The sequence below is a fragment of the Mastigoproctus giganteus genome, chromosome 6, assembly GCF_048544385.1.
Source record: "Mastigoproctus giganteus isolate SK-2022 chromosome 6, ASM4854438v1, whole genome shotgun sequence".
NCBI lineage: Eukaryota > Metazoa > Arthropoda > Arachnida > Uropygi > Thelyphonidae > Mastigoproctus > Mastigoproctus giganteus.
The window spans coordinates 123,606,284-123,622,829 of record NC_143580.1 but is presented as its reverse complement, the minus strand read 5'-3'; the positions used below and the strand labels follow the sequence as shown (position 1 = coordinate 123,622,829).

Here is a 16,546-nt window from a genome sequence, read left to right as displayed (position 1 = left end):
GCTCACTCCAGATTTTCTCCCAAGCATAGCGCTGGCACCATCGGAGAAAAATCCTATTAAATTTTTTTCTAGGTAATTCTTAGTAAGCCCAACATTATTTAAACTTTCCATAACTGAAGAACATATTGTCTCTGCATCTTGTTTTTCCAATTCAACTAGTTCAATGAAAATTGTTGGTGATGTAATTGAATCCTCAACTTTTAAGAAAAGTATAATAACTGGTTTGCAGGATATCGTTGAAGCTTCGTCAATAATCAAACATATTTTCAGATTATTTTCAATAATTTTATTAAATGTTTCTTTTTTAATTTCCTTTGCAATGAAATCAACTACTTTCACAGCAGTTGTTTTACGAGAATGTAATCCTATTCCCATATCTAATCCATTTTTAATTTGCACTTCTATCTCATCTTCTATGTCTAAAAACGGTTTACATCTTTTTGCCAGGCTGTAAACTGTATTAAAATTGTTATATTGTTGCACTGTCCAGCATTCAGGAAGATTATTTTCAATTTTGGAGTTGTTGTCGTTTTTTATTTCAATAATTGATGTCCTGCTTTCTTCAAGTTGGAGTGGTTGTGCTTGTGACTGTTTTGTACCATCCAAGGTTAATTCTGATTATGGTTTCTTATTGAAAAGATCTGTCAAACTCTGTTGCCTTTTCATCCTTTTAAGGGCTACTGCAAAAAATTTTAAAAATGTTTTATTTTAATATATTATAGAGCAGGAGCGGATATGTGCCTATATATTTGAATATTTTTACTGGTTCTGTCCATGTGTGGTCATATCATAAACTTTTATAAACAAAACACTGTGCTTATACCATTGATAAACATCAGTCAGAACATTCATTTTATCAATACTAAACGAAAATTTCTTGCTGAATTAATAACAACTGTTTATAACAACCATTTTAACAACCAGTTCGCCGAACTCAACAAAAAATTAGGTATCGGTTCTGCCGAACTGGTGCGAACCGGCTGAATCCCACCACTGGATATATGCCCAAGAGGTGATTAAATCCTTCAAAATACTTAATTATTACAATTCAAGCCTTACTATCCTTCTGAGCTACTGTTTACACTACAATATTCCTCCCTAAAACACCGCTACAATAGTGGTAGGAGCAGTGACTTACAAAATCACTAGCTAAATTTAAAAAATAAGCTATTGAATGCCACTAAGCCTATTTAATTTATTTGTAAAACACAAAGTAATATTTGTAAAAACACGGCCTCCTACAGCTACAGAATTCTGTTTTCACCAAGCAACACCTCACAAGCTTTGAAATATGCAGGATGAACACCCTGACAATTTGAACGTAGTGGTGTTACAGCAGTGCATTCAGATTGAGAATGATCATTTGAGCCACACAAGGGACATATAGCCGCCTTACCTTGACATGCTGTTTGGAATACCAATACTTCTGGTATTTGAAATATCAAAGTGGATTTGGAATGTATGGATGGATCTTTACAAGAAAGGTAGCCAGCTTTCACCGACATAGGGAGATTTGCAGTGCTGAAGTTAAGAATAATGTTCCTTGTGGGGGCTAGGAACACCATCCTGTTTGGTTATTATATTTTTGTTATTGAATTTGTTTGTTTCAGTAGCTGGCTTGAATGGCTGGAATGAGATGTTTCCACAAATAGATCTCCTGAGCAGAGTCATTTGACTGTTTTAGGAGTACCTGCTACAGTCACTATGCTCTCCTGCACAAGAAATGGAGATAAGCTACTAAGAGGTTTCATTGACAATGAATGAATGATTCGGTAAGCAGGTAGGACTGGTGAAATATTATCTCTTTTTGATCTTTTTTTGGTTGTGATGATTCCAGCCCTTCCACATGGAGGCAGGAGCTGTGGCACCAGTGACTAAGCAATAAGAGGTAGTGTGTTAAAGAAGTTAGTATATATACAAAAATAATGATGTCTTTTCTTTATTTGCAAGGAGCCAAAAATAAAATAGCTTTGTATTTTATTTTTGTCTCATCAATTTGTTAAGTATATCTTGTCTGATTAAGCTGATTAGCTACTGTGATGCAGTAACAAAGGAACTGGAGTAAAAAATAAGTGGTGTCAAAATTATTTTTTACTGCATTTATTGTAGCAAAAAATAATTTTGACCTATACATCAGTAAAGCTTTTTGACACCATTCCATGCGAGACTGCTGTACGGATTGGAGCAGTGTGGTATTGGCGGCAAATTACTGCTATAGATAAAGGGATGGTTGAGTTGCGCAAGCCAGAGGATGGTTATTAATGGTTGCTCTTTTATTGCTCTTCTTGGACTAATGTGATTAGTCACATCCCTAGGGGTTCAGTGCTGGGCCCTGCCTATACTTATTATTATTATTATTAGCCATATGTTGCAAGGAAGCCTGAGGCTTATGCTACACCGACCAAAAAAAAAAAATTCTGAGTTACACTGAGAGAGAGAGAGAGAGAAATAGAAAGGAATCACCAAGAAAGAGAAGAATGATGATATCCAGCTCAGGACCCTGGGTGTGCCAAGCCCATACTCACTAGATGTGAGCCCCTGGGATGATACTTTTTGCATTATTGATTAGTGATATTGATGAAGCCTTATTGAGCTTATTGTCTAAGTTTGCATATAATACAAAGCTGTTGGTAAGGTGCTTAATGAGAGGAATCAGGATATGCTATTGCAGTAAGACCTAGAAAACTTAGGCTGGTGGGGATTAAGAAGTGGCAATTGAGGTTTAACATTGGTAAATGCAAAAGCTGTATATGGGCAAATTAATCCCAGAATAACATAATAATTAGGTGGTAACATGCCAAGATGAAAAATGAAATTGGATTGTACAATTATCTTGCAGTAATTGTACAATCCACTGTGAAGTATGTGCCTCCGTAACCAGGTGGGAAGGAGCAGTAGTGCGTAGCACACGCTTCTTGATTAGACCGGGGTTCGAGCCCGTCACCACCAAATACAGAGGATGCAGAAAGGTCAGGGAATGACCACCGCATATCCTGGAGCAATATGGCCTTAGTTGCTAATGCTCCTAAAAACCAAATAACAACAACCACTATGAAGTTCTCTGAGCAGTGCAGACAGGCTACTAGAATGCTCATGGGGTTCTGTCAGTGATATTCAGAAACTTTGCCAGAAGTGACAAGATTATTATTCCGTTGTGTAAAGCAATGGTTAGGCAACATCTTGAATACTACATACGTTTGAATTCTTCAATTTAAGAAAGATGATCTCTTTAAACTGTGCAGCCAGATTAGTCAAGAGAAAAAAGGTCTCAGTTCGCAAATTGCAATACTTGGGAGGACACCTGATTGAAGTATTTAAAGCCTCTTATGGATTGAGTAAATGATGGTGATATTCTGACTCTTTCACACAATGCATACAATGGGACATAAATGGGAATTTAAGGAAGAATTTGACATATTATTAGAAGGGTTGGACACATGAGGTTGGCAGTGTTCTGTTTTCTTTTTTTTTTTTTGGCTGATGCTGTCTAAGCTTGCTTCATTTACTAATAATACTAATAATAATAGATAGTGCCTCTATTCACCACTACTGATAGCACAAGACTTGACTAATCAACTTTAAAAAGTACTGCTGCTTCAAATAAAAACATGCTAATATATATTAGTGCTTCATTTATTGTACCTAAATTTTGGTGAAATCCTGGTTTTACCCATATATACAGAGCAAATTTGAACTGCTGAAAAAAAGAGTATGACATGTGATCAATAGATAGCAAAAACATTGACCAGCTATTTCCCTAGAGTTATGTATTTGACCACTGTAGCTGAGTGATCAGGAGCGGGAGTGCAGTAGCTCAAGTTCTTTGAGTAGACCGGGGTTCAAGCCCCTCACTGCTAAATACGGTCGATCTGCTAACCCGCACTGGACCAGCATGGCAGATTATGGCCCATTTCCCCTCGGCATAAATTGTTGAGGAGGCTTCCATCCTGCAGTGGGTTGATAATGGCTGCAGTTTTTTTATACATATTGTTTGATTGAATCTGTATGTTATCACAAAAAATGCATGATGTTATTCAGATACCGATACAGATCTGAGATAACTTAGTGAATGGAACAAAGGGTTGCTCTTATGAAGAAAGGCTTAAGTTTTGCAAATTACAGTGTCTGGAGACTAGGCACCGGCAAGGTGATCTGATAGAGGTGTATAAAGCCTTGAATGGTTTGAGCATGCTCAATGCTGATGGGATTCTGCCTCTTGCTCAGAATAATCACCTGAGAGGGCATAAATTCAAATTGAGGAAAGACAGATGTAGGATAGATGTCCGGAAATTGTCTTTAACCAGCGGGTAGTTGGTTGGTGGAACAGACTTCCATCCCTTGTTGTGGAAGTTGATAGCCTAAATAAATTTAAGGCTGAGGTGGACAGGTATTTCGAACAAACGGAGGGGTGAAGTGGAAAAAAATTTTTTTTTTTTTTTTTTCTGGCTGATGCTGCATAAGCTTGCTTTCTTGCATCATATGCCTCTACTAATGCTAATTCCACAATTTTTACCAGTAAGTGAAGCTAAATAAATTTTCAAAATGCAATTTACTTTTGTGTATCATTTGAATCTTACACAAGTAATGTTTATTTTAAAATCAAACTTGAGTGTAATTGATGGCACACCCTATATTTTAATAAGATGCAAGACAATTGTAGCTTTAATTTACTGGCATCACTTGAGTAATGTGCATTAATCATTTAGTAATTAATATATTATTTAATGTTTCCTTATTCACAGGTATACTTTTTCATATTCATGCTTAATAAGCATTTTTAATTACATACAAAATCATTTAATGTATTATATACTAATTGTAAATACTGTATTAAACATAGTAATAACTGAGGAATCAAAAATAGTTTTACTTTTAACAAGAGCTGTAACACTTAGAACTGCTAATGCTTTAAACTAGTGATTAATACAAAGGGTACAATACAATTTAAGAACACATAAAACAAAGGATAAAGTTACTGTGTGCATGCATAAACATGTTGTCACTAAATTAACATTGTCTTCTGTTATTCTGTGTTATTCTTAATGTGGAGTTCTGTACAGATGTGCAGTTATAAAAATATTTGTGTAATTCTAAACATTTTTATTTGAATATGTGGTTGATATGTTAAGCAAAATTCCTGGTATAATTAAAAAAATATCTCTAAGAAGCAGTTTGCATATGTGAAGAAATGTGTAACTCAAAACTTGTGCAACTTGAGGAAAGCATGGACATTTTTCTTTTATTTATTATTATTATATATTTTTTGATAGGCTTAAATTAGTTTCTTCTTCAAGAAATCCTGCTGTACACATCAGAAATATAGGTTTATCATCATATTTTCTTTGTTGCGCAGCTGTAATGAGTGTTAATAGGATTACATTTGTGAGGAGTTTTGTGGATAGTAATGCTGAAGTTTAAGATAAATGTTGTGTTTTTATTTTCTTGACAGTATTGGATATTTTGGTCTTAATTTCCATGAGCATGTTGCATTTACAAGGTAACATTAGGACTACAAATAGAGGAGTTTCTCCTTTAACATTGTTGACATTGATTTGCATGAGTTAAAATCTTCGCAATTGAATCCAGATATCTGAAGTGGTTTGTGTTTCCTCCCCCTTTGTTTTTTTATCTAATTAACTAAAGATTAAATTTAATTACATTGAAAACATTTTGAAAAATTCATTGGGGTTTCAAAAATTCCTAGGGCAGAAGAATTAACTCTTAAAACAGTACATTCTTATCGGCAGCACAGTCTGGCAGAAGTGAAAGATATTGCTTTTTCACGATTGCAGTTGGAATTGTGCAAAGCACAAAAGGTACAAATATCTTTTCTCCTCTTTTACTTATAATATGAATTATATCTTTAATAATATAATGTAATATAATGTAATATAATGAACTATATCTTTAATAATATAATGTAATATAATGAACTATATCTTTAATAATATAATGTAATATAATGAACTATATCTTTAATAATATAATGTAATATAATGAACTATATCTTTAATAATATAATATGTGCAAATATCTTTTCTTAAATTTGAATAATTGTTTATTCTTAAATAATTGTTTTTACTATTATTTATTACCATTACAGTTCTTTTATTGTTATTATTGCTGTGTTAGAAAGGAAGTGGCAACTTACATATATAATTATATTTTTACTTGAAATTGAATGGCATTATAAAAAAAATATATAAAATTATCTTATATAAATTAGAGTGAAGCATTATAAACAATTTTTTATGTCCAAAGTAACTAATTAATATAGGTCACTTCTCTGGACAAATTGTTTCTTCCTTTCTTAAAAATAGTAATAATAATTAAAAATGATAGTAGAGCAATGAAAGAAGTAATAATAGCCTGTATGCCAGGAGTCGGCAACTTTTTTTGAGTGAAGAGCCATTTTTGATCAATTTTAAAAAAGAGAAAATCTGAAGAGCTGCACCTCAGCCAAGCTGGGGGGGTGGGTTTAAAAAATGGAATGGAGTGAGAAGATGTTTTATTAAAAAAATATATATTTTGAAATATTATTTATTAATACTGAAAAAAATGTAACAAACATCCAATTAGGTACGAATTAATGTGACTTTTGCTGCTGAACTTCTTGAGTGAGTCTCTCAACATCAGGCGAGTATGCCGTAATTTTCATCTTTAAACATGCTGAGAGACTCACATTGTTCAGACGGTTTATTGATTTATTTTTAATATAGTTTGTTTGAAAATATTTGCCGTCAGAAATACGTCAAACCAAAAACTGAGGGAAGTCCAAACACAAATATTGTATTTTCAAATTTATATACGTGTCTGGTAAGCTAGTCCACTCATCGAACACAATTTGGTCTTGCTTTTTCAACTCATCTATTGCCGTCCATTTGTGTAGAATTACAAGGGCTGCCTTTTGCCTTTCCAAATCTCCAATTTCAGTTTTAAGGCATTTTAGTCTTGCACTCCACATGTCCTTGATTTTTAAGTTCTCTAACTCCATTTCAAAATTGTGTTTCATGTGGGCTAAAAGTTAAAGAGCCGCATGCGGCTCGCAAGCTGCAGGTTGCCAACCCATGAAATTGAATTTTAAATAGTGTCATGGAAATGAAATCTTCTTGACTGGGTGGATTTGTTGCTTACAACAGGAATCAAGTCTGATTCAAGGAAAGTCCAGTTTTGAATGCTGTTGATGAGAAGGAAATTATCAAGACTTTTTTAATATGGTTAGATTTGCAGTCTCAGGCAGTATATAGGGATTTTCCAAGGTTTGAATGTGATCTTTAAATGAAATCACTTATGATAAACTGATTATTAGAGAAAGCATTGACTACATATGATAAACTGATTACACTATCCGACAAAATTTTTTTTCCATCATACCTTTGAAATGAAAGTTGGTTATTCTGAACAAAATTAATGTCCTGATTATGAAAATATCAATTTTTTACTTCTGTCATGTCTACATCAAAAGATATATGAATTTTTTAAATTCCTTGTTTTTATACTATATCAACATACATGGTTGTAATTATTACACACAATATATGCTACATAGACATGTTTCCCACTCAATGATTTCCTTTTATACTCCAGATTGCTTTCCCATTTAAGAAACCAACAGTGATCTCCCATCATGGCAGAGTCCCAGCGACCTTGGTATCGATTTTCCATTGCAGATACATCCTGGTGGAAGTGCTCTCCTTGTTCATCACTGACATCAAAGAAATCCAGATGGGAATGAAGGAAATACTTTTTCAATGACATTTGGCACCTCATGTTCTTGTAACATTTCATCAAGTTTGACACCAGTTGCTCATAATTCTCTTCTTTTCTCTTTCCGAGGAATCCATATACCACAGCCTTGAAAGATCTCTGTGCAGCCAGTTCAACATCATTCAGGTGTCTTTGAAATTCTTCATCTTTTAGGAGCTTTCTTATTTGAGGACCTATGAAAATTCCTTCCTTCAGCTTTGCATGAGATAAATTTGGAAACACTTTCAGTAAATGTATGAATCCTCTGCTTTCTTTATCCAATGCCGTAGTGAAATTCTTAATCAGTCCAAGCTTGAAGTGTAAAGGGGGAAGAAAAACCTTTTGTGGATCAACCAATGGAACATACTTTACATTGCTTTTGCCGGGAATATATTCATCTCTCTCTTGTCCCGGTGTTGTACGACGTAGTGTTTGGCTGTTGCATGACTATCCCACAAACACAGGAAACAACAGTATTTAGTGAAACCACCTTGCAACCCAATAAGCAGTCCAATCACTTTGAGATCACTACAAATATTCCAACCATAGTCATTGTAACGTATAGCAGAAAGAATCTGGGACATACTAATGTAAGTTTCTTTCAGGCCACAGCATGAACAAGAGGAATCAATGGTAAAGTATTTCCATTATGAAGCAATACTGCTTTCAAACTTAGCTTAGCTTTGACACATCAATGAACAAACGCCATTCAGAGGTATTGTGCTCAGTGTTCAGTTCATGCATAAGACCAATGGACGTCTTTGCAGACACACATGTTGTTTTCCATCGCAAAATATCTTGAAACTCTTCATTTCGCTTATGGTATATTTTAATGTTTGTACCTTTGGCGAGTAAGTTCCACTGTTGTAGTCTGGATCCGAGTAATTCAGCCTTCTCTTTGGGTAAGCCCAAGTCTCTGATCAAGTCGCTTAATTCTTCTTGTTCAATGTAGTGTGGGGCCTTTTCTTTTTCTGGCTCTTAGTCCAAATCATGTGAAGTACATGGTTCCGTGACATCTTGTAAAATGATTTCTTCTGTACCTTCATCACTACTTCCAATACCCCAAGATTTTGGTGGCACAGGTACTGGCAGTTCTTTACCGTGTGGCACTGGCCTAATTGCTGATGGGATATTTGGATATTTGATGCAGTGCTTGCTCTTTTTGTAAATACCTTTTTATTTTTGTCATGCAGAAATAGCAGTTGCCGAAATTATTCTTGGGCTAGTGCTACACCATAGGGATGGCGAAAGGTAATGCTCTCAGCTTTCCATATAACCACAGCCTTAAGTTCATTGTACAAGTAATACAACAGATATGTGGATCCCAATTGTTTTTTCTTGGTCACTGATCTTGCAGCCTAACTACAATGAATGTGCAACTTTTGCGATATTGTATATTTTCTTCCTCTGAGTTTTTGGGGTTAAGTGGCCACAAACATAGCAGAAGTTGTCTGGGTGATTGATGCAAGTTCTGTGCTTTGTCTTCTCCAATTTAACAATGCATTAACCTAAAAACAGTAAATGCAATTGGTAAATTTGAACAGAAGGTGAGTTCTTGTAGCATAGTTTATCATACACTATATATTGAACAGTTGAATGGTGTAATAAAATTAATAAAAATACTGACTTGTCTGGAAAAGTGCATCAAAATCAAAATATACTATATTGCAAGAACAGTAATGATGTACTTGCTTAACTTTTAGCCCAATAAACAAAACCAACCAAAAGTTAATAAGTTTAAAAATTGTATTTCAAACAATAACGATATCTTTGTACAGAATCCAGTTATCTATCTATATCTTAAAACTGAAATGTGATAGGAAATTTTTATGATTGATTTTAAATTCTATACATAAAACTTGACCAGAAACAACCAATTAAAAAATTAGTAAGTAGTAGACACATACATACCTAGTGAAACAATTATTCATACCGGGTGCATGTTTCATTATTTTTATTTATTTTTATTATTTTTTACCTTTGAAAACTCTATAGCCATTTTTTAAAACACACACGCACGCATGCATGTTTGGATTAAAACACGTCGATTAGCTTTGCTTATTTTTAGGGTTGGGCAGTTTGTTTTCTGGACCTTTTTTGTTTGTCAAGTTTGGGTTGAAATTTTTGAATTTGGCCTTTCAGATTTTTAAAATTTCTAAATTAAAATTTTGCCTAATCAGCTACTGTTTCCTCAATGGGAAAGTTGTTCCTCGTCCTCTGTTTAATCAAAAAACATCATCGGTGTAAACCATTTTATTCAAAGAATTAAAAAATAATAATAATGCAATAGTTTTATCATGCAGAGATGTGACACAAGCTGCCAAACATGTATCCAAGAGTGAGTATTGCATACAATGGTTGCTTTGACATTTTTAGACTAAATGAGCCTGTATATATAAATATGTATTTAAGTAAATGAAGCATTAATAAGAAATCAAATGGTATATTTCATTGCATAGGTTTCAAAACTTATATATAGTAATAGTATTATCAAATGGTGCAAGGAAGCAAACTTATATAGCATCAATTAACAAAAAAATAAATAAACTTCCCACATCACCTGTCCAGTCCTTCTAGTAATTTGTCTAATTCTTTAAATTTATTCAAATTATCTACTTCCATTACACCAGATTGAAGTTTTTCCAATAGTCAACTACACTCTGGCTGAAAGCAAAGCTTTGCACTTGCAGATAGTTCCCAACTTTACAAGTTAATTAGTTCCTAGAATTTATTTCCCATAGACATAATGTTAAAAACAGGGGTTGCATTCTCAACAATGAAATTAGTTAGCTAATTAGTTTATGTTTAAATAATAATTGATTTATCCAAATAATGAAAACATAGCCTGTAAAATCAAGCAAATTATAATTTAAAGAAATTATTTATGACTTACAAATGTTAAAGAATGTTTATTCATAGTCATCGACTAAATGCACACTCATGGGTCGGCACTCATTGTTGGTTTGTTGCACAAGGAGTTGTCTTCTTCAGAAATGCTTCAAGAAGCATTTGTTTCCAAGATAATCTCTTCTCTTTTCTTTATAAATTTCACAATAGCATGCATAAGCATTTTTTAATTGCATGCACAAATTGCAACTAACATGATTCGTGCAGAGTAACAAGGTTACAATGCTTAAAAAAAAGAATGAAGAGAAGATTCTGAAAATTTATTTATGTTTTTTATATGATTGAATATTGCAGTGAAGGGGAAACACATATTACCATAATAACGTAAAAACCCACACAATTCCAGCTATCGGTATTTTTTTCCAAATGCAATAACATCGAGTTTATTACTCGTTTATAATTGATTCACTAACAGAAAAGTCCAATAAACCAGAAAGTGCAAATTGTTTTTATTGCTTTATGGTAGTGACCTCCAGAAATGTGTTTTAGAAAAATATCACAAAGGTGTTCAAAATTGATTCTTATAACAAAAGATATGATAATGATGAAAGTGTAGTGTGTTTTAATGATTTTAATTGGTAACTAATACAATTTACATTATAAAAATGATCTTTTAGAGAGATAAATAGCTTAGTTATATAGCAAAAATTTAAACTTCCGAGGTCTTGGAATGAATAACTATAACATGTTATTGGGTTCACATTACGATATTTTCACGATATGATGGTGTCTCTGGAACGTATTAATATTGTAAAGCGGGGTGCATTGTATTGTATAGCTACGTGCATGGTTTGAAATGCAGTATTTATGAATGTTTAACATTCATTTTTTCGCAATTAATGTTCATATTTTCAATTTAGTTGATACTTGAAAAAAAAAAAAAAAAAATCATAAACCTGGGAACTCGTAAAGCGGGAACTGCCTGTATATCCAGCAACCTTTCTTCATCAATTTAAATTTGTATCCCCCATATGTGTTGTCTCAGCTTGAGTAAGAGCAGTGCAGTGCAGTGCAGACATGCTGCCAGGTCAGCTCATGGGGTTTTGTCAATGATATTCAGAAACTTTTCTAGCTGGGATAAGGAGGTGATTATCACTTTGTATAAGCTTACTTCGTATTTAGCTTACTCAGTTGAGCCTTAAACTCAATCAGTTCTCTTTGCAGGTGCCTAGTTTCCAGATGCATCAATTTTCAGAAGTGGTCTTTCTCAGAAAGTACTCTTTTGTTCCCCTCATTAACCTTCTCTGAACTTGTTCCAACATATCCACATCCTTCCTAAAATGAGGTTCCAGACTTGGAACTTCATTTTAGGAAATTTAGTATTTTCATTTTAGTATTCTTAAAGTTTATCAAGTATTCTGATAAACTTCTACCATCCCCTTCCTAAAATGAGGTTCCAGACTTGGAACTTCATTTTAGGAAGGGGAAAATTCAAGGCAGAACTAGACAAACATTTGGAGTGAATGGATGGGTGAAATGGGAAGGTTTTTTTTTTTCTTGGCTGATGCTATATAAGCTTGCTTTCTTGCATCATATGCCTCTACTAATGCTGAATTGAATAAATATTTTGCATCTACATTCACATACGAGGAATTCTTTAGGGAAGGGGATGGTAGAAGTTTATCAAACTCTAACCGGGAGCCAAATGACATTGTGATAACTGAAATTAATGTAGAGGGGAAATTGTTGAGGTGGGCATAAAAAAATACACCTGGGGGCAGATGGAATTTATCCAATTATATTAAGGGAGGTAGCAAAGGAGGTAAGCAAACCCTTAGTCATAATTATGAGAGCATGATGTTACCGTCCTGAATGATGTACATGATGTTACTGTCCTGAATGATTGTGAATGATGTTACCTTCCTGAATAAGGTAAATGTTGGAAGTGATCACAGAATGGTAAGATGTACACTTGATATAGATGTAGGAAAGGAAAGGAAAAAACTGACTCAAGTAAATAATACAAAGGTCTATGAGATAACAGAAGAGAAGAAAAAGCAGTATACACTGGAACTTAAGAACAAGTTTGAGCTTCTGCAGACTGCTCAGGACCAAGATATCGATGAGGAATATTACAACTTTCTGAAACCTATAGAGAAAAAGAAATCCAAAGAAGAAAAAATTAGTCAAGAAAAACTTGATATGATGAACCAAAGGCGAAAAATGAAGAGCAAGATAAACACTAACAAGGAAAAAATTGAGTATACTGAGTTAGGCAAAGCCATTAGAAAGAGACTCAGAGAGGACATAAGAAAATTTAACACAAGAAAAGTAGAACAAGCATTAAAGGAAAACAAAGGATTTAAATCAGCAGCCATGAGCAGGTATACAGAAAGACAAATGATACTGAAACTGAAGAATAGCGATGGTGTACTTATAAACAGCAGAGAAGACATAATTCAAAAAAAAGCCGACCTGGCTAGTCGGGTGGGTAAAGTGCCTGCCTGGCAACCCAAAGGTCGCGGGTTCGATTCCCGCCTCGGGCTTGGATCAAAGTACTGCAAAAACCATGGGAGGTGCATTATGGCCACAGAAGCCTATGCGCCAACAACTACCAAAAAAAAAAAAAAAAACATAATTCAAATAGCAGAAGACTACTATAGAGAATTATACAAGGAGCGAGGGAATGATGCCAGCAGTGGGGAAGATGGATTGCAAAGTAGCAACACATACGACATACCCGATATTCTTCCTGATGAGCAGGTATACAGAAAGACAAATGATACTGAAACTGAAGAATAGCGATGGTGTACTTATAAACAGCAGAGAAGGCATAATTCAAATAGCAGAAGACTACTATAGAGAATTATACAAGGAGCGAGGGAATGATGCCAGCAGTGGGGAAGATGGATTGTAAAGTAGCAACACATACGACATACCCGATATTCTTCCTGATGAGGTAGAACATGCATTGAAGAAAATGAAGAATCAGAAAGCCCCGGGGGAAGATGAAGTTACTGTAGAGTTGTTAAAATTGGGAGGAAGAGACATAGCGCAAAAACTGGCAAGACTCTTCACAAAGTGCATTAGAAAAGGTGTGACACCTAAGCAGTGGAATAATGCAATCATAGTTTTGCTGCATAAGAAAGGAGATAAATCAGAAATTGGAAATTATAGACCAATTAGCTTGTTATCCCACGTCTACAAGTTGTTCACAAGGGTCATTACTAACAGATTAGAAAGAATACTTGATGAGAATCAACCGAAAGAGCAAGCTGGCTTTAGGACAGGATTCTCAACTATGGATCACCTTCACGTAATATCACAGCTAATGGAGAAAGCAAATGAATATAAAACACCATTATGCTTGGCATTTGTGGATTATGAAAAGGCATTTGACTCCATACAGCATAAGGCAATGTTTCGAGCACTGGAAAGACAAGGCATAAATACCCCACATATTATGATTTTGAAGAAAATATATGAGAGTGCTACCTCCTTTATTAGACTAGATAAAGACAGTAGGAAATTTAAAATCGAGAAAGGAGTTCGACAAGGAGACACAATATCTCCGAAGGCGTTTACCGCTGCCCTTGAGGAAGCTTTCAGAAGATTAGACTGGTCGCAGAAAAGAGTCAATGTGAACGGAGAGTACCTAAACCATTTATGATTTGCAGATGACGTTGTGGTCATAAGCCAAAATCCGAAAGAATTAGAGGAAAATCTTAATCAGTTATGCACAGTTAGTAAGGATTTTGGACTAAAGATGAATATGGCTAAAACAAAAGTAATGATGAACAAGTATGCCACAGAAAGAGAAATAATGATTGAAGGAGCAGTAATTGAAAAGGTGGAGTCATATACTTATCTGGGACAAGTTATTAGCTGTAAAATGTAGTTATTAGCTGATAAATGGCTGAAAGACAAGAGAAGAATAAATTTTGGATGGATAGCATTCAGGAAATATAGTCACATACTGAAGAGCAATATCCCAGTTTTTCTGAAACGTAAAATAATGAACCAATGTATACTCCTCACCATGACTTATGGGAGTGAAACTTGGGCACTCACCAAAAGAATGGAAGAGAAGCTGAGAACTACACAGCGAAGAATGGAACTAATTATATTGGGAATCAGACTGTTAGATAAGAAGAGAAACACATGGATTAGGCAGCAAATTCAAGTAAAGGACATTCTTATCAAAACTAAAGAACTAAAATGGTCTTGGGCAGGACACATAGCTCGAAGACATGATGACAGATAGACTAAGAAAATAACAGAATGGTACCCAAGAGGAGCTAGAAGAAAACCTGGAAGACAAAGGCGGAGATGGATAGATGAAATTCATGAGTTTCTGGGTAGTAAATGGATGGCCAGTGCTCAAAACAGTAGGAACTGGAAAGTTGCTGGAGAGGCCTTCATCCTGCAGTGGATTGAAAATGGCTGATGATGATGATGAGAGCATCTTTGGATTCCAGGGGGGAACCTGTGGACTAGAGAGGTGTGAATATATTCAATTCATAAAGGATCGAAAGGTGACATAAGTAATTACAGACCTGTTAGCTTAACGTCTGTTCCAGGGAAAATAATGGAATCACTGGTTAAAGAAGTAATTCAGGTCCATTTGACAAACATGCAATTGTACTGCAGTCACAGCATGGATTTGTTAAGGGGTGGTCTTGTCTAACCAATCTGATAGGTTACTATGATGCAGTGACCAAGGAACTGGATGCAAAAAATAATTTTAACATCATATACTTGGATTTCAAGTAGGCTTTTGATAGTGTTGCACATAAAAGACTTCGGTACAAACTGGAGCAATATGGCATTAAGGGAACGTTACTGCTATATATGGTGATGGTTAAGTGGAAGAAGACAGGGGTGGTTATCAGTGGAGTTCCCCAGGGTTCAGTGCTGGGTCCACTGTTGTTTTTTTATATTTATCAGTGATACTGATGAATGTATATATCAGGCTTAATGTCTAAGTTTGCAGATGATACAAAGGTTGGCTCTGTGATTAACGACAGCCATCAGGGCGAGACACTGCAACAAGATCTAGGAAAAGTGGGTCAATGGGCTGAGTAATGGCAGTTGAAGTTTAATATTGACAAATGCAAGGTACTGCACATGGGTAGCAGTAACTCCAGAGTAACTTATCAACTGTGTGGTACTACACTCAGGTTAGTGGAGAATGAAAAAGAGACAAAGTATTGGTTTGTTTTAGGTTTTTTTTTAGGAGCATTAGCAACTAAGGCCATATTGCTCCGGGATATGCGGTGGTCATTCTCTGAACCTTTCCGCATCCTCCGTATTTTGTGGTGACGGGCTCGAACCCCGGTCTAATCAAGAAGCGTGTGCTACGAACTGCTGCTCCTTCCCACCTGGCTATGGAAGCGCAATGAAAAAGACCTGTGGTAATTGTGCAGTCAGACATGAAATTCTCTGAGCATTGCAGACATGCTGTCAGGTCAGCTCATGGGGTTTTGTTAATGATATACAGAAACTTTTATAGCGGGGATAAGGAGGTGATTATCACTTCGTATAAGACCATGGTCACGCCACGCCATTGTTCTGCATACAGGTGTGGAGGCCTCACTTTAGCAAGGATGTAGATCTGCTGGAATGGGTGTAGACAAGGGCAGTCAGACTGGTGAAGGGAACAAAAGGCTGCTCTTACTTCTGGATTGAGTAAACTTAACGTTAGTGGTATTCTTCCACTTGCTTGGGTGGTTGATTGTTGGAACAGGCTTCCATCATTTGTTGTGGAAGCGTATGGTGTGAATAAATTCTAGGAGAACTAGACAAATTCTTTGAGGATACAGATGGGTGAACTTTTTTTTAAATTTTTTGGCTGATGGTATATCAGCTTGCTTTCTTGCATCATTTGCCATTACTACTATTAGTTAGGTTCTCATTTATATGAAGACAGATAATGAATTTATAGTTAAGTCAG

The 16,546-nt window shown here is 35.1% G+C and overlaps 1 protein-coding gene across 1 annotated transcript in view; it reads left to right on the top strand.

Annotated features, from left to right (window-relative positions):
- The window catches only part of LOC150084555 (guanine nucleotide exchange factor for Rab-3A-like), a 160,312-nt gene that overhangs the window by 10,723 nt on the left and 133,043 nt on the right, over window positions 1-16,546 (top strand). Inside the window, exon 2 of the mRNA XM_090376284.1 lies at window positions 5,705-5,816. Within this exon, the coding sequence (XP_090232410.1) occupies window positions 5,705-5,816 (112 nt within the window). The remainder of the gene's footprint in view (window positions 1-5,704; window positions 5,817-16,546) is intronic.